The sequence below is a fragment of the Adelges cooleyi genome, unplaced genomic scaffold (genome assembly GCF_023614345.1).
Source record: "Adelges cooleyi isolate 19-005CV unplaced genomic scaffold, UGA_ACOO_1.1 ACOO_flye_CR_arks_rails_tigmint_CR_PRNA_30, whole genome shotgun sequence".
Lineage (NCBI taxonomy): Eukaryota > Metazoa > Arthropoda > Insecta > Hemiptera > Adelgidae > Adelges > Adelges cooleyi.
The window spans coordinates 2,519,876-2,544,787 of NW_026095971.1; the positions used below are offsets into that span (position 1 = coordinate 2,519,876).

At 30.7% G+C, this 24,912-nt stretch overlaps 1 protein-coding gene and 1 long non-coding RNA gene across 3 annotated transcripts; one reads left to right on the forward strand and one right to left on the reverse strand.

Moving 5' to 3' along the window:
- Positions 1-593: 593 nt before the first annotated feature.
- LOC126839175 (uncharacterized) lies at positions 594-24,163 on the reverse strand. 2 transcript variants are annotated; one of them, XR_007685799.1, is made up of 4 exons: positions 24,053-24,163; positions 20,700-20,917; positions 4,511-4,830; positions 594-762 (listed from the first exon to the last, which is right to left on the reverse strand). It is a non-coding gene; the product is annotated as an uncharacterized LOC126839175 (long non-coding RNA). The 2 variants fall into 2 exon arrangements; XR_007685800.1 differs by lacking the exon at positions 594-762 and adding an exon at positions 4,251-4,344.
- On the forward strand, positions 7,574-13,723 carry LOC126839172 (uncharacterized). Its single transcript, XM_050574288.1, has 2 exons — positions 7,574-8,106; positions 12,993-13,723. Exons 1-2 carry the CDS (start codon positions 7,719-7,721, stop codon positions 13,406-13,408), a joined length of 804 nt encoding a protein of 267 aa, XP_050430245.1. The 5' UTR covers positions 7,574-7,718; the 3' UTR covers positions 13,409-13,723.
- Positions 24,164-24,912: the final 749 nt, after the last annotated feature.

The following is a 24,912-nucleotide window of genomic DNA, read 5'->3' on the forward strand; positions in this document are numbered from 1 at the left end:
AAATGAATCTTTGGCGTGAGTCCAAATCTTCTCTTTACTTTATTTATTAATATTATATTATTTGTCATTCCACTTGTTAGTCAGTATTTTTTTTTTTGTGAAAACGTTAAATCATTCCGTTTAACCTTAATAGTGATATCCGTACTCAGTTGAGCGGAAATAATTAAAATTAAATCTAATTATTTATTGCAAAAAACTATTAAACAACGGTTAATTGGTAGGGTTTTGGCAAACTAATGAACAGTGTTTTGAAAGCAGAACAACAATTTCAACAAGAATAAGTTTACAGGACTCTATTTTCTAATGATACTTTAAAACGTAACACGGGTGTTAATAAGACAATGGGAAATCGCTGAATGAAGTGTTTGTGTCCATCTATATTGTACCTTCCCTATTACGATGCACCACATTTTAATATATAAATATAGAAACCATTGGGCCGAAAAAAATATTGCTAATGAATTCTACGAAGCACGATTATGCTTGTAAAAGAAAAATGTTTGTATCATATTATATATTTTTATGGAAATAATTTAAATAAGTGTAGTCTTGGAAAATATTGTGTTTATTAATAGACATTATACAGTAATTTTCAATGCATGAGCTTATATAGAGTATAATCAACCGTGTATGTTCAACGCGTCTTTTTTTTTAATTTTCTCATACTGGATGTTTATTGTTCCAGAACAAATTTCTTCTGATGCATAAAATGTTTTATGTTAGTGAATCAAATTTTCTTGTTGCAATTACTTAAAGGAGACCCTGAGAACAAAACAAAATACAAAAAATAAATTACTACAGCAGCTTTAAATGTCTCACATAACTAGGAAATAATTACTAAGACTTTTTGAATTTTTAAGAATTTCGTAAGAACCTGTAAACAAAACCCGCAAATGGCGGTTGATCGACCAAAAATATATTTATTAATTTAGAAATGAAATGTTGTTAATTTTACCAATGTTTTGTTGTCATGTTAAATTAGAGTCAACTTAGTTTTTTTTTTTTATTTGTGTAAAGGCATACTTAATAAATACATTTGTTTTTTATTAATTACAATATTGATCAATTTAGCTATAATATTAAAAATAATTAAGTAATATGAGAACCTTAAGAGTATAAGTAATATTAAATATTATGTTACAGAAGTGCGAATAAATACTAACATTTTCAATGTTTTTTTGTGAGGTGAAATTAATTTATTTTCCACGCTTTTTTAAAAATATTGTGAAATAAATGTCGTTCCATTGACAACCACTGTTTGATCAAGAATTTGTTTTTCCTTTTGGTTAGCATCATTTAAAAGTAAAACTGAAATCGTAAATTTTTTAAGATGCACAATGCCCATTTCTTAGCTTCAACGTGAAATTTATGAATTAACAATATTTTTTTTTATTAGCCATATTATATTTGTTTTACAAATTATTTTTGGTTTAATGTAACTTTAAATACGTTATGTGTATACAATAAACATACGAGTATATAAAATGCAAAACAACTTTTATTAGATTATTAGGTATATAGTATAGGTATCGTTGATAAAATTATGTAGACATATTATTTTGTACATTTTTGATTATGTTTTCTGCGTCTCGTGCCACTATGATTTATACATTTTAGTGGTGATAAAATAAAGAAGGGATATTTAAAATATTTATTGCCTATTTATTTTGTCACTATTACCTGATGATAAACAGCTTTGTGATTTTTTTTATGTTTCTACGGCTAGGTATACAAATATACTGTTAAGGAAGTATAAATTATAGTAGAAAGACACATAAATTATTATGTGATTATCATTTTGTAATTTACATACTTCTAATTGAATGTATAGTAAAGAATGACTTCATACTACTTATTAAAAAAATGGCGACACTATTATAATAGTATGATACCAATTGAGCAAACCTAATGACGTCATTGTGAAAATCAAATTGGTCATAATTTTTTAAACTGTGGCCTTCGGCGCTGATAATTGTTAATGCCAATATGTTTTTCAATAATATAATATAAACGTATTATAAATGGAGTTTAGTTTTTTATCTGTTGAAATTCGATATTTATTTGTTATTCAATGTGAAGCGTTCGAAACGCATTTGGTTGGTACAGTCAATACATAAATTATATTATGTTTACCAAAGTATTAACAAAAAAAAAATCAATTATATCAAAACGAATAAAAAATAACAAAACTACTTTTTTTTTTTTTTTGTAAAAAATAATGTCGCTGTTCGTTTTTATTCAAATTAACTTTAGGCAATATTAAAGATTGAAACATACAGATAATTATTATAATAGATATATTAGTTTTGTTAATTGAAGGATAAACAACAACTCAAGTTAATGCGAACAAAATTTACCGAGCACTGTTGCACTTGCAGGGAGTATCGAATCATGGATTATAGCAAAATCGTTAATTGTTATGTTATGATATTAATATGCTTGAAGAACGATTTCGTATTATCTAAGATTGAACCGAGAAACGTTCTGACGAGTAGTGACCCTAGATAATATTATGAACGATATTTGCCTAATTTAATAACTTCTGTTAAAATCTAGTTTTAAATATTATTTTATCCACTTAATGTGTTTATTTTGTCTCTGTGATGTCAACATTATTTTTAAGATTGTCGAACAATTTCTAGCCGTTCATTAAAAATACAGAAACAAATATTACTATTGTGTGTGCGAGGACCTGAGCGTTTATTTATCACAGTCATGCAAGGCGTTATAGCTCAGACGAGAGATGCTTGTGGGAAAATTGAAGATACAGAATACCCAGGTCGGTATGTTCACGTCATGATGGCCATTGTGGAAAGAGAAAAATGCATGACATGTACATGTCTGGTTTGTTAAAATAGAAAATTGAATAATTGGAATAGTGCAAAACCTTCTTTGTATGTTTTACTTGTTACACTTGGCTGCCATCTCGTCTGACAAGTATCGTGCGAGAGTACATCGTTATATATTTTTATTACAATTTGAACGGTCAGAAAACGATTAAGTCAAGAAAATCAGAAGCAAAGTAAAAATTAGTTGTGTTTCGGAATTTTTTAAATAACAAAAAATATATTGGGGTGTTTTTTTTTGTATAAAATTAAAAACCGTTTTCCGAATCTTGGGATGATTCAAAACTGGATTCATATAAGGTCGGTAAACTCTAGGGACCTTGATTATGTTTATGAAGACGTTAAGTGTTTTTTTTTGGGAGGATATTGGAAAATAACATTCTAGTAGAACTACATCCATGTAAATGAACTTGGATATCTTCCCCAACGGTAATAACACTTGTTAGTCGAACATCTGGAATTACATAAATCGTACATGACAATAAGTAGTAATACGACTTGAGCAAATATAAATAATAGTTTTTATAAAGTTAACAATTGTACAGCTGTGGCATCTACATGATATATAATTAGTGTCACTGTAGGCTTTTATAAAGATTAATTTGTGCGTGTACATCATAGGCCTGGGGGGTTACCTCGACGTATACGTTTTGATTTAAATAATCAAGGATTATTTTAACAACAAGACTGTAAATCAAAATATCTTGATTTGTTGTTGCTGAAATCATGTAAATGGTATCAATGGCAAATCTCCCCTCCTCTAAAATAAAAACACAAATATAGATAAACTAAAAAAGTTATTGGACCAATCGTGGAAGTTCTGTAGAAAGACAATCATAAAATAAAAACAGTTAAAATCGGCAAAGACAAGTACTTCTCTAAATAACCAATGACATTAAAATTAAAGACGCTCGTGGCTTTATTATTTTTATAATAAACTTAATAACGCTAAAAATGTATACATTTTTGGCGTTAACAGTTAATATATTATATGTCAATAAAATTACTTAAAAAACTATGATAACGAAATCGGAGAGTAAACCAATGATTATAATTTGCAACACTAATAAAATTATACCACAAGATAGTTAAATATTCAAAGAATTTATTTCCCTTAGAGAGAATTTTAATGTCACGAACTTAATGGCGTAGTTCTAAATTTGAGTTTTATTGTAAAAGTACATAGGTTATAAATATTTTGTATAATTTATACATAGATTTAGTGTAAAACAACTTTTTTTTTTAAATGATACATAATTCTACCGATTCATAGACGACTTGGCTATGATACAACCCACCTATCTTTTCATGTACATTTTTTGAATTATTGATTTTTATTTGAAAATAACTAATAAAAACTATTATTGAAGTAAAACAATTGTTTTTAAATTTGTTTTAAAAAAGCATAATTTGAGTTTGTCAGGTATATCAGCTATGTGCATCGTTATCCGGGTAAATCGAAAATTGTAAAAACAGCAAAAATTGTCGACATCATCGTCTGTAATGCAATAGAAAATACATACCAAAATATCTAAACAAAAGCTATAAGAAGAGTGTTAAATTAATGAATAATTAATTTATACTAATGTGTACCTGTACCTGAAAAATTTATTTCGAACATACAAAAAAAAAAAATAATAATAATAACATTCGGCGATACAGACCTCGCTTTCTCCAATTTAGCTCATCCTTAATGTACTTAGTAGCTTCCTCCGGGACGCAGATGTTGTTTGTCTTCATTTTATCTTGTTTGGAATCGCACAAACTCGTGATTTGGTGTTTATAGGTGGCGATTTCTTATAATTATCGAAACACTTTATATTTGTACGCTATTTGTACCCTATGTTAATGGCCATCATTGCACATGTTTGCTTGTCATCGCTGCCGGTCGTCCAATCCCTAGTTGAGGACATGTCGATTTACAGGGTTGTGTTCTGACTTCTGCTGGGTTGGTCGGCAAACGTTCAACGCTTGGGGGTGACAGCTGTGGGTGTCAGGAAAACAAAATTATGATATAATACAAAATGTTATAGTAGAAAACCGTAAACAGTCCAAGGAAGCGAACTACTCAAATTGTTAGCTAAAAACTAAGTGTCTATATTTAGTTGCGGCAGACCGCAAGACCAGTAAAATTACTTTGCCCACAATCGTATACATATTATATTCTACCATTTACGGTATTATGATCCATGTTATAACTATTCAAATTAGTCATTAAGGTAATTAGATTAAGTTTTCTATCAAAGTTATTCTTTAACGTAGAAGTATTCTCTAATCTAAAAACCATATTGTTATTTATTCAATGCTGCCGTTATTTTGTATTGTCAGCATCGAATTGAATATATGGGTATTTGTATTGTCTATTAAATCTAAAATATCATATGCATACCGAAATCAAATTGTGTATTTTTTAAATAAATTTACAACTCCTACCAAGAAAAATAATAATGGTAGCTGTACCTGTGGTTTGTTAAAAATACTGATCATGAAATTAATAACAAATTTTAACTTATAACATACTTTGATAAAATTTATAATTCGTTATTATTACTTTTTCTTATTTAAAAATAATTTAAGCAATAATTTAAAAACTTAATTGATATGACTATTGGAATATTTGAAAACAAAGCTATTACGTCAAGAGAAATCGTTCCTTCGTCACAAAAAATCCATTTTTTTAATAGGTTTCGAAATAAATTCTTATTAAACGCACTCGCGAGTGTTAAATGTTTATCGGTGATAGCTTTAAACAATAGATTACAGGTAATCTTTTTTTTTAAACCTCAGTGGTCGAAACTGAAATACGTTATAACAATCGAATACCTAAAATACTTGTAAGACTAGCTCTGTCATTACAATTGTAAGTGTTTGAAATAGTATTTATACTAAGTTAAATAAAAAGTATCAGTTAAATGTATTTTTTATACATTTCGTAGCTTATTAGTGTCATGTTATTTAATAACTATAATTATTATAATATAGGAGTCATGGAATTATCGAAATGTTAATATAGCGTTTCTCACGTGTCCAACGCATAATCTGTACTATACCAAAATAATAACACAATAAAATATTTATTATTTTACACTTGTCTTTGTCACAAATCAATAGCTAGACGACACCATTACATTTATTATATATAAAGCACATTTTTTTCACAATATCACCGTTAAGGTATTTGAAAATTCACAACGCAATTTCATTTCGTACGTTAAATAAACATCTATGCCATCAAAACTATGAACTTTTGCCTTCCAACATTTGTGCACAATATTCGAGTATAGCAGGTCATTAGGTATCTGTAAATGGATATGCACAACACGATTTTACAAAATAATTAACTTATGGCACCTTTGTCCTACGCTGTTAAACTTAGAGGACGCTACTCAAAATAAGTGGGTTAAGTTATCAACAATTTTAAAGCAGATAAAGTTGTCCTCTATTTATTGTGAAAATGTAGTGATTTTACAACAATCTCAAGACTTGAGTTTTGATTCACGCAACTCTGTTTGATAAAAAGAACTGTAACTGTTTTCAAAAAATAGATTTTGATAGTCTGACAACAAATAACAACTAATAAAAATCCTCATTACTGTATTAAAAATTGTTGTACACTATATATTTAAGTTATAAATTAATATTTTGCAAAACTTGCCTATACTTTACTAGTGGATAGCGTTCTCTTAAAAGTTTTTATAATTGTTACATTGGTGACATGTTATGATATAAACGAATAGAATACATCATAATGAGTTCAAGGTTGATTGCGGTGTATAATACACTGCTTGAAGATCTCAAGTCCTCAATCGATTGAGTATAACACCTACAAGTAGGGGTGGCAGTATTCGAATAACTTTGAATAATTTTAATAATTTCTAATTGGTATAAAATTAGACTTTTAAATTTGACATCATAGGTTTTTAATGTGAAGAAGAGGGAGAGCTGGTATCTATAAAATTATAGAATTGTATTATTAAATATCAATGTACAAAACAATTTTGGAACAAAAACAACAATACATTCATATTTTGGATTCTCATTTTTGGTTTGTAATTACTTGTAATTCAATTAAGTTCGGAATTTGTATAATGTAACTCACTACACTGGATGTTTGTAATTTTTAATTAAATAGGCACTACAAATTCGTATGATAAGTGTTTTTAATTTAATACGTTCTTTGAGTGATTTGTTCACCCCTGCTTACAGATGAACCGTGCAACAAACATAAAATTAAATGTCTTATACGATTTTCTTTGTCGACCGTTCAGCTGGCCGCCGTAGACCACTTTCGACTTTTCTCGACGGGTTATACCTTACCGTGGACGAAGGAAAAAACTCAAAGTGACTTAGCACGTTTGGCCCATAGATTTTTGGCTTGTAATTATCGTGAAAACCATACGCACAAAAACTGCTGGTCGGTCAACTACCACCACCACTACCACCAGCATCGTGGCCCGTACGTGCCGGTGTGAACTAGTTAAGCAAATGACCATTTAACTTATATATTTACATCGATTTTTTTTTTTTTGTCCATGCCTATTTCCTCTGCTTCTTCCTCTTGTTCATACCATAGTCCCATATAGCCCATTGTGAAATTCGTTCTAGTGATGGTGTCGGTTTTTTTTTTCCACCGCCGGTTGCCCCTCTTGTAAAAAGTGACCGTAAAACAGCGAATTTATCTCCGGCTAGATTTCCCTCACGCCCCACAGACAAGTCTTAACAGCCGCATTCGGATCATTCACTTTGGGGCCACACTCCGCGCCATCGTCCTCCATCGTTCGTGTACCGACTTGCTTTTGCACACTTACTCGAGCACATTTTGAAAACACCCGCCGTTGTAAAACGTCTGCCGAGTCCGTTTTGCCAGTATCCATGTCGTACCCGCCGACTTATGCGTTGTCAGTGACCCTGTGGACGTTAGTCTTGGTCGTCGTGACCCTGACCGGTAAGGTGACCACGACCGTCGGAACGTCGGACGAGGACGAGTGCGTTATCGACCTGGCCGTGGTATGTCTGGACGACAAGCTGTTGGTGTATGTCAACTGGCTGGAAAAGAGGGATAAGCTTAACGTGGTCGGCGACTTGGTGACCATTGTCAAGAAGAACGGCAGCTTCGAGGATCGCACCAAAACGCCATACCAGCAACGGGTCAGCAACTCTCTGGGACCGGCCATCGACGAATACTTTGACACGCACACGTTGAGGATATCGTTACCGTGGATACTGGACGGCGACATCGATCTGGAACTCGACCAGCAAGGTAATTTCGTCATGAATGTTATAATTATTGATTTATAAAATATTATACAGATAAGCGAGTTTGTCGACGGGTGGTTAACTACGACGAGGGCACCACTGTTGACGGCGGAATCCCACATCCCAACATCAGCCCCCGTTTTTGTATCTAGTACGACTTATCTGTAGGTGAATTTTAAAATCGATGATATAATAAATAAAATATCTATAAAGGTACATCGTATACAACAACAAATATATTCAAGACATCGGGAAAACATATTTTACCTTCAGTTATGAAAAAAAATAGTAATTAAATAATTTGAACATCGTTTTTTTAGTTAGGGAAAGTGGGCAACTAATTATTGTGAGATGACATACAAATAGAAAAATCCAAAAGTAGTGACTTCGATACAAACTCTCAAACGGTGTACATGATTGCTAGCTATATCATGTGTGCAAAACGAATTCCTTACAATCGTTATTATATTATAATTCAATCAAACATCTTCTTCGTATATTAAAAATATTAAAAGTTTTACTGATTTGCAAAATGAAAATAATTTAGCGTAGAAATAAAAATGTCTCGATTAAATATTTAAATGCGAACAACCAAAATCATTTATGTTAAGATATTAGTTTGCAAAAATACTAAGTTTGTGCCAATCTAACATAAAATAATTCTAAGGTTATATAAAATCATTGAGATAGATAAAATAGCAGTATAGTTTTTTTTTACCTATATCAGTTTATACAAACTATAACATTATGTTATGCTTAAAAAGGAAAAATTCACACATTTAAAAGTCTAACTAACTATGACTCTACGATGTTTGAACGATAATTACTGTTATTTGTTCTATTTAACAAATTAACTAGGTGCTTTTTATATCTATTTAGTATTTATATATTATGTTTGTCTATGCATGTGTTTTCCATGTATACACAATAATTTATAACGCTTGTAAATTTATTGTCTGAATGGCATTGATGACGGAGTTAAACAGCATTACAGGGAATTACAATTTTGGGACAGAAGGGATTATTTGAAGCATTGAAATTTGAAAACTAAAAGGGTGTGTTTTTTACACAGTATTTATTAGTGAGACCAATTTATATTTGTATTTTCTGTACGTTTTTTTAAAAGACATAAAGAAAACTAATGCATATTGTCGGGGAGTAAATGTGGAAAATATAATTTGTCACTTTACTCATCATTTCAATTTCTTAATAAGCTTCAGGTTGAAAGTATTGAACTTATGATAATGAACTCTCGGATACTGGTCAGTCAGCTCGGATTTGTCGGTCCGAGCTGATCACGAGTTTCCACTTTCTAATTTTGACTTGTATATACAATGTATAGTAGCCATAAGGTGTCTGTTTTTTTTTTTTTCTATGACAATAATAAATCTATGTTAAAAACCGAAAACACAAACGACAAGCTTCCATTGTACCGACGATAAACTGTGACACTAGGTAATACATTAATTTGGACCGCAACGTTTTCGGATTACAATAGCGATAAATCTGTCCAAAATACCTAATACTAATATACAACAATTTCAAACGTCATTTAGAGGGAAAAATCCATGGTTTTATTGAATGAAAATCGATTAGAGATCATACCTAATCGGCCAGCGCAAAAATTATTTTAATAGACCGTAAAAGTAATTTTTTTTATCGTCATTCTTATTACTATTTTATCTGTGTATGGATAAAGGATATAGTTGGGTTAATTGAATTAAAATATTTACAAAACCAATACAGCGAAGCATAAACTATGAGCGTGGTTATCACATGACTTTGGATAATTTACAATTGTTTTTTTTTTTTCAAACTATAACCAGTCAATATGCATGCATCCTCCAATACACTATTCGGTTTTTTAAATATTCAGTCTAAAAATATAGATGCAACCGAGGTATCGCACTCGGTCAGGTATTAAACAACGTGTTTCTATCCAATAACATACTGATGGGTTTCAGCGAAAATCATATGTACCGTAAAATCATGTTAACACTTAAACCATTCATACATTTGCATGGATGGTAAAAAGAAACGGATAATATCTCATTCGGTCAATTATTATAAAAGAGATGAGTATATTTTGATTCTATCATGGAAATCGTAAGTTGTTTTCTTCTTTTTTTTTCATACTTTTCATTTACATTACCTGCCTTAGTCGTTTATTTATTTTCCAGTGTTTACTTTGGATACTAATTTTCAATATTAAAACGCCAATCAATCAACGACCGTCAGTGGTCTCTCACAACAATTGAAATTGCACGAAAATCACAATATGCAAATTGTTTGTTTAAGTTTTAGGATTCACGAGACGCTTTGAGCTTGAAGGTTAAATGAAATCAGAAAAAAACATTATTGCGCATTAACTAACAGCCGACGTGCTTCCTCGTTAGAATGACTGGCGTTATTCAATATAAGACATATTATAAAGATAGACAAACTATACAGACGAAGAGTTACTCCTTAGCCGTTGTATGCACACACAAATATAAGATATAACGGGATAACTGCTAGGTTTGGTTGTTCTTAACTTAAAGTAATTGACGCATGACGCTGACAAACAAAATATATAATTGAAATCGACATGAAGGGAAAACTTGAAAATATTCCGAAATTTGTATACAACAATGATGGCCCCCTCTGAGTTGGAAATATGTCATATTGTGAGAAAAATAAGACTGGCCAAGAGTGTAGCTGGGACACCTGAATATGCTAAAAAAACAAGAGAGACACTCCGAATAAAGTTCCGATCAAAATTCACATCTTTTTTTTTTTTTTTTTTAATACAGAACCAATGAGGGGGGACTGTTTTTCACATGAATTCCCTAACTCTTGCAGAAAACATGTTTTTTCTAATGAAAAATATATTTTTCCAAATTGGACAATCGTTTAACACATTAAAAAAAAATCCGAGACAATTTGTTTGACCTAATTATTTTCTCCGAAACTAATAAAAATGTCCGATCAAATCTATTTGTTTCGATGAGTAAAATTTGTAAAATGGATTGTTTGAGTCACAACAAATTTCTTCCAAGAAAACATTTTTTTTTTGTAGTTAAATAGTAAAATGTAAATTTTGCGAGAAACTTTCTCCTGATCCCTATTAAAAAACAACAGTGCTTAGAGTTCGGCAAATGACGTTTATGGCTATTGATTGAATGACATTTTTCAAGAACTGAGTGCTTCCATTAATTTATATTAATTATGTATGAATTATTATATATTTTGGTATATATATTAATATACCAAAATATTGATTGCAGCGTTTGTGAGTTTTACCGATGTTGATTTATTTATTATGAAACGCATTTGATTCAAATAACTTAATCGAAAATTGCTCAATTCAGAATTAAAAGATAAATTCTCAATCTTTAATTGTAGCTGTATGTCAAGATTCGAGTTGTATCAGAAAATTGCTTAAGAAGGCATCGCACCGGTTAATTTTAGTGGAAAAAACATTTTTATGCAGACTGTGTAGAACAGCTAGAACTCGCTTAAATTTGGTTTTCAAGCAAAAACACCTATTATAAAACTAAAAGAGGACAATATTTCGGAGGGCACCTCGATGCGTTAAAAAAAAAAACTGTTTTTTTTTAAAGTTCAATCATTTAAAATTATTGAAATAGTCGTTATTTCTAAACCATGTATTGAGCGTTATATTTTTGGAATACTAGAAAAACGCATCGCGGTGCTCTCCAGCATAGTGTGCTCTTTTAATTTTACGGTAGGCGCTTTTACTCTAAAACCAAAATGATGCCAGTTGTACTCAGCCTGCGTAAACATTATTACGATGAAAACAAATTTTTAAATATCTTTCAGGGTTGCTGTGATAGTCTGAAACAAATTAATTACCAAAAAAGAGTGCTAATTACTGAACTAATAATCACAGTTTTTCTTTTAAATTAAGATTTTGCAAAAAAAATTGCCTGTATCTAACTTCTTAATAAACAGCGGATATGGAGACTTGACTCCTTAAAAAGTAAGCGTGCTCCGAGTGAAATCGATTGATATTTTTCTAGGAAATTCAGTATTTTGTCGTAGGTACGCTTCTTATAATATTCAAACCATGATATAAATGTTGTTTCGTTATAAAAGCAAAAAAAATATTATTTATCGGACTACGCGATTACTGGGCGTTGAGGTACTTTCGATGTTTGTTCACGCGACCAGACTGTCGGGGAAAATGACCCGAAAAGACAACGATTCGTCCGGCCTACTAAAATAACGCCTTGTCGCCAGACAATCACAATGTACGTCCGAACGGTAATAATTATACAGATCGGTGGTAAACGAAGAAAAATTAACTAGAAAAAAAAAGAACAACAATATATTTCAACAGTTTGGTGGAGGTTAATCGGCTAGAGACGGTTGGGTTGTTTTTTTTTTTGTCGTTCGACCGCAAGGGACACACGACGGAATTCGACGGAATTAACGTGAAAGCGACAGTGTGGCACAATGGCAATAGTCTCAATAAACATTAGAGAAAAAAAAAAAAATAATACAAACGAATACTGCGGCAATTGCCGGATGCGCGATTTAACGGGGAAGGAAACGCCGAGAAAAAGGTATCGTTTGAGGTCAACGGGTTAAGCAAACACAGGCGGTCGCGGATCAGTAGTCAATAATTATTTGTCGTTTTGAAGAAAACACCTCCGGTCTGGGTAATTTAACGTCACTAATCGGTGCGAGTCCATTAAAATTGCCTACTGGGATTCCATTGTGTGCGAGGCGCGTGTTGTAGTACATAGCGGCGCGGCGCTCCGGTATAATACTCGCGTATAACAATAATTGTTCGTATAGGAATAACTACTTTTTCGCGAGTACGTCGGCCGTTGATCCACAATGATTTTTCAATTGAATATTATTATTATTGTTTTTTTTTTTCAGGACGCGGCAAAAAATCCAAACTGAAACAACTGAAGAAAATGATGTCCATGCTGGGCGTGATCATGTGCGCGAAATTGTCGCTGATGGGGCCACTGGCCATGGTCATGATCGGCGCGAAAGCGTTGAAGGCACTAATGCTGTCCGTGATGGCGCTGACCATTTCGAAAATGGTAATGCTCAAGAAAATGAAAGGAGGAGGAGGCGGCGGCGGCGGCGGCCTAGGCGGTTCGCTGGTGCAAGCCGAGTGGTCGGCCGACAAAGACGACCGGAACGCGCACCTTCTGGCCTATTCCGGTCAGTCCAAAGTGCCGGTCGGACCTTCGCAGTCGCCCATGACTTCCGCCTACCAACAGCAGTCCCAACCACTGTACCCTTCCTACGAACAATCGCCGCACGTCTATCACGGCGCAGTCTGATACGTGGAAACTCTGACGTCGCATCGACCCAAAATCTATAATCGTGTTCTTCACACAGTTCCAACGTCGACCTGGTCGAAACAATTTTTATAACGTTTTTATGAACTTTACAATCTTGTTTAAACTGCAAATACTAATACTAACCACCCGAATTATAATAAGCGTGTAGATTAACGTTAACTGTCCAAGCGGTAGTGTTTTAGTGGTAATGTGCAAGTAATGAACGAGAACGTGTGTTTTGTTTGAAAAAAATATGTTCAAAAAAATCAAATGTTAATCAAGTGAAATTGTATATTATATATTTTATAAATTAAAACCGTCACAAATGTAATTAAAATATCAAGTTATTATTATTAATATGCTTTTTTATTATTACAAAATTTATCAATATTATTAATATTGTCTACATTTTTTTTTTTTAAACAAAAGATTTTTGATTAATTGCATTCAACTGTTTTCCATACATAGAACCTTTTGTTTTTTTTTGACAGTATAAAATGTTTTTGACATAAATTAAATAACATTAAAATTATAAAATATAACGCTTGCGTACGCTAATGACATTTAGAGTTAAATTTGATAATGTATTAAATACTTACCTAAAATAAGAACTATAATTTTGGAATCGATTCGAATAAATCAATTTTTTTATAATTTATGCTAGCTTTAAGTTCAAACGTTGTAAATACCATTGTCCATTACCTATCTAATAATTGTATAATTATTATCGTTTATAGTTTTTTTTATATTTTATGTAAGGTTGTTTAAATATTATTTTATATAGTATATTAATATAGTTATAGTATATTTTTAGTACTATAATATATTGGTAAACTCAAGATTGTCCTAAATCAAAAACTCAGAGACGAAGAGCAATTTTTTAAACAAGTTTTTGCGTTGTCGACAAAATAATATGTCGGTATATTCGATCCCTAATAGCTCAGGAAGTTGAACAGATAACGGTTACTTCCCATACTCTCCCCAATTTCTCTGTGCTCAAAGGGTAGCAATATAACGGTTAAATATCCTATCAAACTTTTTTTTTTTTTACATTATGTGATCTAAGAAAAAAGTATATATTTTTATATTTGATAGTAATATTTTCATTATTTATCACAATATCTTAAATGGTCGTTGTTAAAACCTTGTTATTACTCATCGAATTTTTACATTGAGCTAATTAAATATTTATATTAGGATAAGTTAGAGGTTTTCATAAGAAAGAAACAATAATCAATTTTTTTCGAAAACGCATATTTTGTATTATATTTATATACAATACGGAATAACTAACGTTGAACTTAAGGCGCAGAAGCTACTACTAAACGTGTCTCTGTGGACAAGACGGAGTACGATAGTTTGCCTATAAAATGCCTGCACGTTGTTGTCCTCTTTAAATCGATTAAAAACGTAACATTCCATCAATCCAAATATAAGTTGTGTGAAATAAAAGAAAAGAAACAAAACCGACTTGTGTCGCGTCAAATAAAAATATAACACGTACGCATTATTGTGTTTTTGTGAGATAATAATACAGCAAAAGAGGTATAAATAAAAATAAAAAGAAGAACCGTGAGGAATCGCCGACGATTATCAACATGTCGACTTCAATTATTTGCGTGCAGTATAAAAAACAAAATGATTGAGCAAACATAAAAAATAACAAATCCGATTTAGAGTAATCAATTAGACACGCGGAACGGATCGCTGACGGTGTAAATACATTTTTTTTTTCCAACGAAATAATAATAATATTACAATTAATGGGCGTTAACGACGGACAAACGATTTACAATTTTTTACCATAACGACCACCGGCTGTGCAGCAGAATCAAGTAAATCCATCAAACGCTTTGATGATGTTTTCAGGTTTGCCGGCGTTAAAAGTGTCAATGGAAATTGACCATGCCATGTAGTTCGGCAGGCAAGTCAAGTGAAATCGGCTTTTTCGTCTTTGGTCTGTATGAGTTATAGGAAAATGTATTTAACGACAATAAATTAAGGAAAGTGTTTTATGTACACATTATTAAAGCTGAGATAAAGTTACGTTTCAAAAATGTACTCACCGTTTCTTTTGGAGACGGTAAGATATGTTCTATGAGAACAACGCCTAATTTCCTCTATCATAATTTATACGGTATTATAAATACCCATTAAGCGCACTAAGTTTGTTTAAATCTTTTTTTGAACTAACTAGTAATTTGAAAAAATATATAACTTGCGAGTCAATCGGGATTAAATGCTACTAAAGCTCTTTCGGATGCGAGTGGTAACGGGCGGCCAAATGTGACCGTTACACTATGAACCTATATACTAATATGAATATAACGTTTTCAATGTTAAAATATTCCCTAAGATGTTTCATAGGTTTTAGTGATTGTAGTTCCCGATAAAAGTATGTGAAATTCGCATAATATTGCATCATAAATAACTGTATGTTCTAAATATCATATTATACACCAGTCGTTACTTGTTAACCAGTCTAAAAAAACAACAAACCACTATGTAGGTATCATGAATGTAAAACAACTAATATAAATAACGCACAAAGTAGTGAAGGCTTCTTGACAAACATAATTAGTCTACGAAATCATTACCAAAATAAATAAATAAATAACCAAATGCTGTTGAAAAAGGAATTTTCTTTTAGATTAATACAGAGACATAAAGAGAAGAAGGTGGATGTTATTAAGATATGCATTATGTTGAATGAATGAAGAAATAATAATTATTACAGAGCAGAGAGAGACAATTTGGCTGGCCATTTCGCATGAGATAATTTGGAGAAAAAAAGACAGAAGGTCAATTTTTTAAGTACCAATATTGGTGAATGTCCAGTAAATAACTGTATTTTCGTTTTATGTGCTTTTTCGTCAGCGTCGTTAAATTGTTTAGTATATTAAATATAATATTTAACACGTTAAATATTATCATTAACTTGCGGTGCCGCGTGATGGCCGTTTTACGAGCGAATTGATAGAAACTGACCGGGCATTCAATTCACCGTTCGCACAACTGTTGAAAACCGGCTTTTGGTTATTGCTTAGCCGCTTTAGTCGTCCGTCGTCATCATCGTCGTCGAATATGCTCATCGCAAAGCTAGGTCAGATCTAGTTATGATGAAGAGAAATAATTAACTGACGTCGGTGTACGAGTTACCTCCAAGGCGTGTAAAAACGATATCAACTAAATGGATTGGATAAAACAGGACATTTCCTTATGACTCTGACATATAAGCCGGAATGTGTTTGAAAACGTTTTCCTAAAGAGCAATACAATCATTTGTAACACTAAAAATATAATACAATATTCCATTGTCCCACGGGTTGAAGAGTCACTTAAAGTTGGGTCAATTCATAAAAAATCATTCAGCCCGGTCGCTCGACTATGTCAATATTTTGTATGTACGTTTTATTGTTACACTAAGTATAAGAATGAAAAATAGTCAGTTTTTTTCTTTAAATTAAAATTTGAAAAAAGATTCAAAATTAATAAAAAAAATAATGATAACGACTTATAAATTTTAGACTACAAATTTATAAATTTAGATTTGTTCAACAAACAACCATTATTAAGTGAAGGTATACACTTTATAGAAGCCAAATAAATATTTTTTTTAATTTAATTTTCTTTTAAGTATATCTAACCTATTGTCCAACTGTTGATTTTCAGTTCAAAAAGGTAATATTGACCAAAGTTTTTTCGTCGATGGAGTGGTTTTAAAAATTCATTTTTTCTCAATTTTATTTTGCTGTATTCTTATTACATTTTGACCATGTTTCAAAATTTAAATTCCAATTGTCTAGTTTCTTAGAAGCTTACACTTTTCCAAAATAATCTACCTGTGCATTCTGACCTCGAAATTGTTTTATTATTGTTTATTTGAATAATAAATAGTAATTAATTGAATATTAATATTTTTACGATGTACAGCTTTGTATTGAAGCGTTTTGTTGGAAGGTCAACGTATTGTTCTTCTTCAACAATGTCCAACAAATTTGCTGGATAAGTTTAATTAATGCCTGCTAAGGTTGTGCTGCTAACTTTATGAAAATGGAAAATCTCGTTTAGTTCTACCAATACCTATAATCGACCCGAGCCAATTTTGTTCCGTCCCCACAATGTTAGTTTTTTCTATAGTTAACTTACGTGATGATATTTGATATAACCACTTGCCAGAATTTTTCGATAAGCATTATGAGAGGTCAAAATAAAAAGCTTGTTTACAATGGTCATTATCCAAATATATCTTGATTAAAAAGTGTATAAAATTGCCGCGTAAACAAGGTTATATCTGATATACCCCGTGAGCCCATTTTAACGTTTAAGGAAGAACAATTTTCTGTCTTTGAATTAATCAAACTGTCAGACTCTCCTCTGCAACAACAAAAAACCGTTTAAAATGATACAACAAAAATTATTTGACAATGGTTAAATAAAAATAAATTTATCATCTTTCAGATGATGGCGATGACAAAATATGCCGTACTTGCAGCTGTCGCTGAAATTTTATTGATTTGACCCGAATAAAATAATAAAGTTAGTATTGACTTTAGTATATTATTCTATCCATTAAATCTCATTATTTGGTTATCGTAATCGATATACGAGAAAAGGCGCGGAGAAAACGTGGGCGGTTAGTAATCAATCACCTTTAGGTACAATATTAAATTGGTTTGTTAATTCGAAACGTGACAAGACAGCTTTTTGGTATATTGGTCGAATTCTTAATGTGTTTCCAATGGAGTAATAATTAAAAACTAGCCCACGCAGGTCACCAAAACAGACCTGTGTCAAGTGTCAAAAGGAAAACACAATATCAATAGGTAGTTATATCTACTTTGAACAATATAGCAAGAACTTTTTTTTTAGTTAACATGTTCGCTTTTAATGTTGTTGGGAGTTAACGGTAATTTCAATGATCACAATAGAAACCCACCTATTCAAACAGTCTTCTCTTCATCTAAGTGCTCTACACTTTTTTAAGATAACAAGCACTAGAATTATGGTTTGGCTAGGTTATCCCGAATAATAACGTCAGTTCATAGTTTGCTGCAAATGACTGTAGAAAGGTCATTACAGAAAACGGTTGTAATTGTGTTGATGCAATATTAAATACGACCTAACATTAAACGTTTGAAGCTAAATTATAGTTCTATTTTGAAAGCATTTTATGCTATCCTTTCGAATAACATTCAAAATTATCATCATAACCGGTGAGTATAAGTGACCGCTTTATACGCTTAGTTTTTGCTATAGTTTTGAATATACACAGCGAATAATTATGGAATAATAATAAATCTTGTAAGTCGGCAGTCAGCGTTAACCAATTCAAAACGTTTCTGTTAAATATAAATATATGATCTAGTCGGAATATGATCAGTTGTATGTCAGCTATTTTTCAGTAGTTTCCTTAAAAATGACTACAAACCAGTTTCGGCCGACCGGAAACAAATATTTGTTAATCGATGCGCATTGTTCCTTATTTACAAAAAAAAAAAGAAATGTATAAAAATAATAACATTTGAATGAAGTCGTTGCGCATTATTAATACTTTTAAAACACTGTAGTGGTCTGGCACATCATAAATAAAATGAAGTCATTACTCGTGAAGATCATGCACAGACTTACAATACTTCATAGAACATCGATAGCAGCAGCCAAATTGGCAGGTGGCAGCCCATTAAACTCATATTCACACCATTTGTTGTGTAGGTTTTCGATACATAATATTATATTATTTCTATGATAAAAACATTTACATGATTTATTGTTAGGCTTATAACTTTATAGTAATTGAGCTATTCGATTATTTGTTCTTTTTTTTCATAATTAGATACAAGTAAATTATACAAACTATTATTTTTATTAAAAATTTTAGTTATTGTAAAAAAAAAACATAATGTAATACTTATAATATAAAGTATATATTTTTTTTAATATTTCAATTTAGAAACTTTTATCTATATTTTAATTTTAATATATTTATTTCGTTAAAAAAGTGCAAAGCACTTCAAATCATAATTGATGTGAGAAACGTAAATCATTTTTAAAATTATATCTTTACATTAAAAATAATGGCATTTTATACATCTAAGTATAAGCACAAATAATTATTGAAGTTTTGTTAATGTTATGGTTTTCTTAACATACTGAAATGCTTTATGTACTTATTCCGCGCTGCACTTAGGTTAAGTTAAGTACTTTATGGATAACTGGAAAATATATCTTAGACCCAACGTATAAACTATAGTGTGCCTAATGCAAAGCATATTCAAACAATTTTAAATCATGTTGGTTTTTAGTTTTCAATCAATGTAGTTAGTAATTATTTTTAAAAAACAAGCACACTTGGTTTGTAGAAACTAGTGACTGAAAATTTACAAAAATGTTTAGTGGGTTACACGATCTATCATTAGTTTATTTTTGTATTCCGTAAATATCCAAAAACAACGATAAAAATAATTATTGTACTTATATTTATATTTTAAATGTGTATAGTATTATAAATATATATATTTTTTTAATATTTACACTTTAAAAGATTTAATGATATTCTTCATTTTTAATTACATACCGGTAGAGTTAACTCTGACTTAATTAAGAGTTGAAAATCACAATTTTCTACTGGGTTATTTAGATTTTAACGGAAAGGGGTGAATTTTTCAACTTTTTTGTTTTTTTAAATTTCTTTAAAGAGTGATTTGAGATTTCTGATGAGCTCGCGGTCCAGCCGTTAAAAGCGTTTAATAAAATACAGTTAAAAAACACACAGGTCACAGATCTCTAAACGTTAATGACATTTCTTTAACAGAACAAAAAACACGGATGTTCCCGTTAAGTCATCATGACGGTCATTGGAACTCGTCGGGAACTTCCATACATTTTTTACTGTTGGTGTTCTAGTGACGATTAGGTGAAATGTCGAAAAAAAGTACCCATGACTTGCGTTCGGTATCAGATTGGTTAAAAAAAATTGTAATTTTAAAATATAGAATCTCATTCGTTTTTAACTAAGATGATACTTTTCGCTTTGGTGGCCCCGCGACATGGTGAACGATAACAATAATTAAACAGCTCGCACTGGCCAACGTTGTACTTGTGATATTTATATCAGAATCAAAGTGTGACCGGATGCACTATGTCGTGAACAAATTACAAAATAATTGCACTTGTATACCATACATTGCATTAGAGCTGCACATTAGGTAAATAAAAACATCTTTACTAGGTCTGTTAAACGGCGCAGTTAGCGTGTTAAAAAACAAAATAAATACTCTGGCTTTCTTACCGCCGTAGTTGACCGCGACGGGGGAGCCTCTTCGCCTGCACTGCCAGCCGCGGTTGTTGCGCGAGTCCTTTCTCCTGTGCCCGTCGCTCTATGGTCTGTCCGCCGTTTGGCCGTGGCACAGTACACGGAAACTTTTCTGTTGGACCGGTTTCCATTTCATTGCCAACACACTCAAACCAACGTGTGTTGTGGCCCGGATAATGTGTTCGGTTTCCCTTCTAAACATATTTAAATCTACTGTATTCGCGTGCCAGGAAACAACACAATAACTGAATAACGTATGGAATTACATTTTTTCGGATTTACCTAACCGGTATGGTCGTCTCCCTAATATTGAGGATCTGGGTCAAACACACACTGTGTTTTACCCAAACGATACGGCCGGCTCTACAGCCGTCTTCCAGATGGGCAAACGTTTAAAAAATACAATAACTGATAAATCATTTATCCAGTAATGTATTTATCGACTAACAATAATAGATAATTTTTTATTCGCCAACAACATTACTTGTAATAATTTTTATTTAAAACCACCCGTTCAATCGGAGCTATCACAATATTTTAAGTACAATATCAAATATTTATCCATACCGTGTTTTTCGCAAGAAACACAAACGTTTAACTAATACTTTCTAATTACTATTTTTAAAACCTCAAACAAGTCTTATGTTATTTTCTACGTAAACCCTAAGAAACATTAGAAAATAGTAGTGTTTATAAATTGCTGGGTGGGGCTGATGACTTTTTTTCAAGACAGATTTTGATTACATTTGTTTTCTAAAAAAAACTTACTAAAGCGTAGATAAACAATAATTACTATACCTAGCTAAACGTTTAACACTGTGTACATCTAGTCGTGACTTATCCCAAAACGGCTACTCATTGCACTCGTTAGTACAGCTTCACGCCTCTCAGGTCTGTTGTTTTTGTTTAAAGCAATAATAAAATATATATATATATATATATATGATGCGCTTCTCAGAACAATATTACCTCTATCATATCTTATCCTTTTGAACCGACAACAGACGTTAATAGAATATACCATATATATTTTGATATGAATAGAGTTGCTCGCGGCTGATGAAATGAGTTTGTAATTTGTTAAACGATATTATGTATCGGATTATTATACTTTCATATACTTACGTCTACAGTGAGTTATTAACAATATAGTATGCATATCATTTTTCTAAACTAAATGACCATGTCAATAGATCATTCTGACTAATAATACAATGTTTCGCCTAATTTCTATATAAAAAAAAAAACACATTATAGTTATTTGAATTACAACACCAAATGTAATGTATTCAATAGAGGCAACAAGAAAAATATCAAAAAGCCCATTAGAGTTATAGACCGAAATTCTAAAGGGACGTGCGATTGTTCATAGACAACAATAGATTGAAAAATATTAGACCTTTTGGTTGTTTGATATTGAATGCCGTTATTTATACCACATGATATGGATCTCTAACCAGTCGGCTAGTTTTCTAGGATTGCTATAGTAAAAGACATAGTTAATAAAAAATATGTACTAATAAGTAGTACTATACTTATACACTAGTAGATTAAAATAGTGTCTTGTAATCCAGACTTATAGTTTTTGAAATTGTGTTTACGGTTTCTAAACACTATTTAGTTGTACTAGTTTATTACTTATTAGCCACTAGAAAATTCGCATGCTAGTAGAAAAGTCTACAACACTGGATGTCTAAACTTAACATCAATAGCCTCTTAGTATGTTTAACTATAGATTAGAAGTAAACACACTAATATGTTTGTGCATTTTAAGATTAGTTTAGTGAATCGGAGAAAGAAATGATTCATTAAACCGGGAAGTAAACATGACCACAACAAAATATTCTAATAGAATTGAGATAAGAAAAACCATTTTCTGCAATGGTTCATCAACGAAACCGTAGGCGTGAATGAAATTAATTAAAATTGTGTTAGTATAATTGTATTATAATTAAAAATAAGGATTAAATAGAAATAGAAATTCGAGGGGAAAACATTTTTTTTTTATTTTACTTATTTTGCAAATCTCGTGTAATTAAAATAATTTTTAAGGTTAATTGATACGACTTATTATTATGGAGAGTTAATTTACTTATATTTGCGGCAAAAAAATAAACTGGTTTCATGACTTATAATACTGAATTATTTTCACCTCATATCGTCCACAACCCACATTCTATTACTAAAGCCTGATGTGCTATTTTCCATGTCAAAATTTCGCTATTTTCAATGAATTTCGCTATGTAATCACTCCTACTAAATTTTCTCTGAAAAGTAAATGATCAGTTGCATAAAGATTAATTCTTATTATTATGTACTAACTAGTAACATCAATGCTAGGCGTTATCTATAGTTTCACTAGGGTTTAAAATCACTGTCATTGTTTTTTGTAACATTCTTCGTCAATAATAAATTGTAACTAAATACGAATCACTTTATTGCATTGGTGTCTTTTTTTTTTTTGTTAAGCAATATAAACTATAATCCGGCGAAAAAATCTTAAAAATTGGGGGGGGGGGGAGATCGAGTGAGGTAAATTTAAATGCAAATTTTAAATTAGATAATTAACAGTTATTATATTTTATAAATTTCTTTTAATTTATTGTATTATACAAATAAATAAAACACAATCATTTTTGATTTTTTTTTCTATTCAGAGCGATCTATTTAATGTAAGATATTAATTTTCTTGGAAAACTATTACAATTTTATAGTTTTTCTTTTTAAAAACATTTAAAAAGTTTGATTCTAATAACTTTAAAATAATAATAAAACTGGTTATCGATAAGTTAACAATTCTAGCAAATCATTCTTATTTTAAAAAGTTACTTAAATGTTCCCATAAGTCTCAAAAGTTAATAGCGCTCTAGAATATACTAAAAAAAAAATGCATACTTGGTAGTTTTATAATAATGTATAATATAGCATAAGTAAAAATGTTTTCAAAAAAACTACATAATTGTAATTATTTTCCAAGAAAATTAATCTTATGTTAAACGAATAACCTGGTACAAAAATTGCATTTTCATATTTAACTCTATTTGTTTTAACAGTCCTACTTACTCTACACATATTTATTATTTTTAGTGATGATGCTACTAGGTTGTTACTAGTTTTCTATTTTGTAAAAAGTAATTTAATTTTAACCTTTATATCATCGGGAATATAGTTTATATATGTATAAAAAACAACATTTTAATGAATATAAGCACATTTATTTAAAGTATCTCGTTTATATTATTTATACATTTATACAAAGTAACGCGTTAAAAAATTTAAAAAAACATGCAAACTAAAATAGTGCTTTAAAAAAAAAGTACATTACTTACTCATTGTTTAACCATGCGTTGATAATATATTAATTCGCGACCGTGTTAACGTATATTGTGTATAATTTTGAAAAGATTCACTGCTTTGGATGAATTGGAAAACGTAACAACGGTAATTTATTCAAAAATATTCTGACCGAAAAATGTATACATTATGAAATTAGAAACCAAAAAAATAAATAAATAATAAAATTACGCCGACAATAATTTATTTATTTTGTAGTTCATGTATCCCTATAACTTTCGAAATATTTAAATTGCAGTTAAACTAAATTTGATGATAAAACAAATCGTGCATCTTGAATAAAAATGATATACTTCATAAGTTTATAATAACGAGGGAAATTTTAGGAGGAGGAGGAAGGTGTTTTGCTTATATCTTGAGTTGTTTTTTTTTGCTTTTTAAAATTGGCCCCTTCCATTAATAATTTCTAGATTTACGCCTTTATAGGATAATTAGTTACCACAATCCGGTATGTATTCGCTCTTTGTATATAATTGGCCTACATTTTAATTCCCCATAATATTATAATACTATGTGGTTTCGCGGTAAATCAATAATTAAAGAAATTAACGTTTACTACGATAAGAACTAATGATTTTCTAACAAGTAATTAAAAAAAAATTGTCAATGTAAACACTTTTTTTTTTAATTATTTACATTTCTTAGTTGTTATTACTAGAATATTTTATAGTAATGTACCGTCAAGTTTACTAATTACCCTAAATGTTAAACTTGCGCGATAATCATACTACTTAACATACTTATTTATTTTTCTACAGTCATACAATTTTACTTGGCTGTTGATATAAATAATTTACTACAAGTATTTAATAGTCGTCTACTGGTCCGTACTATT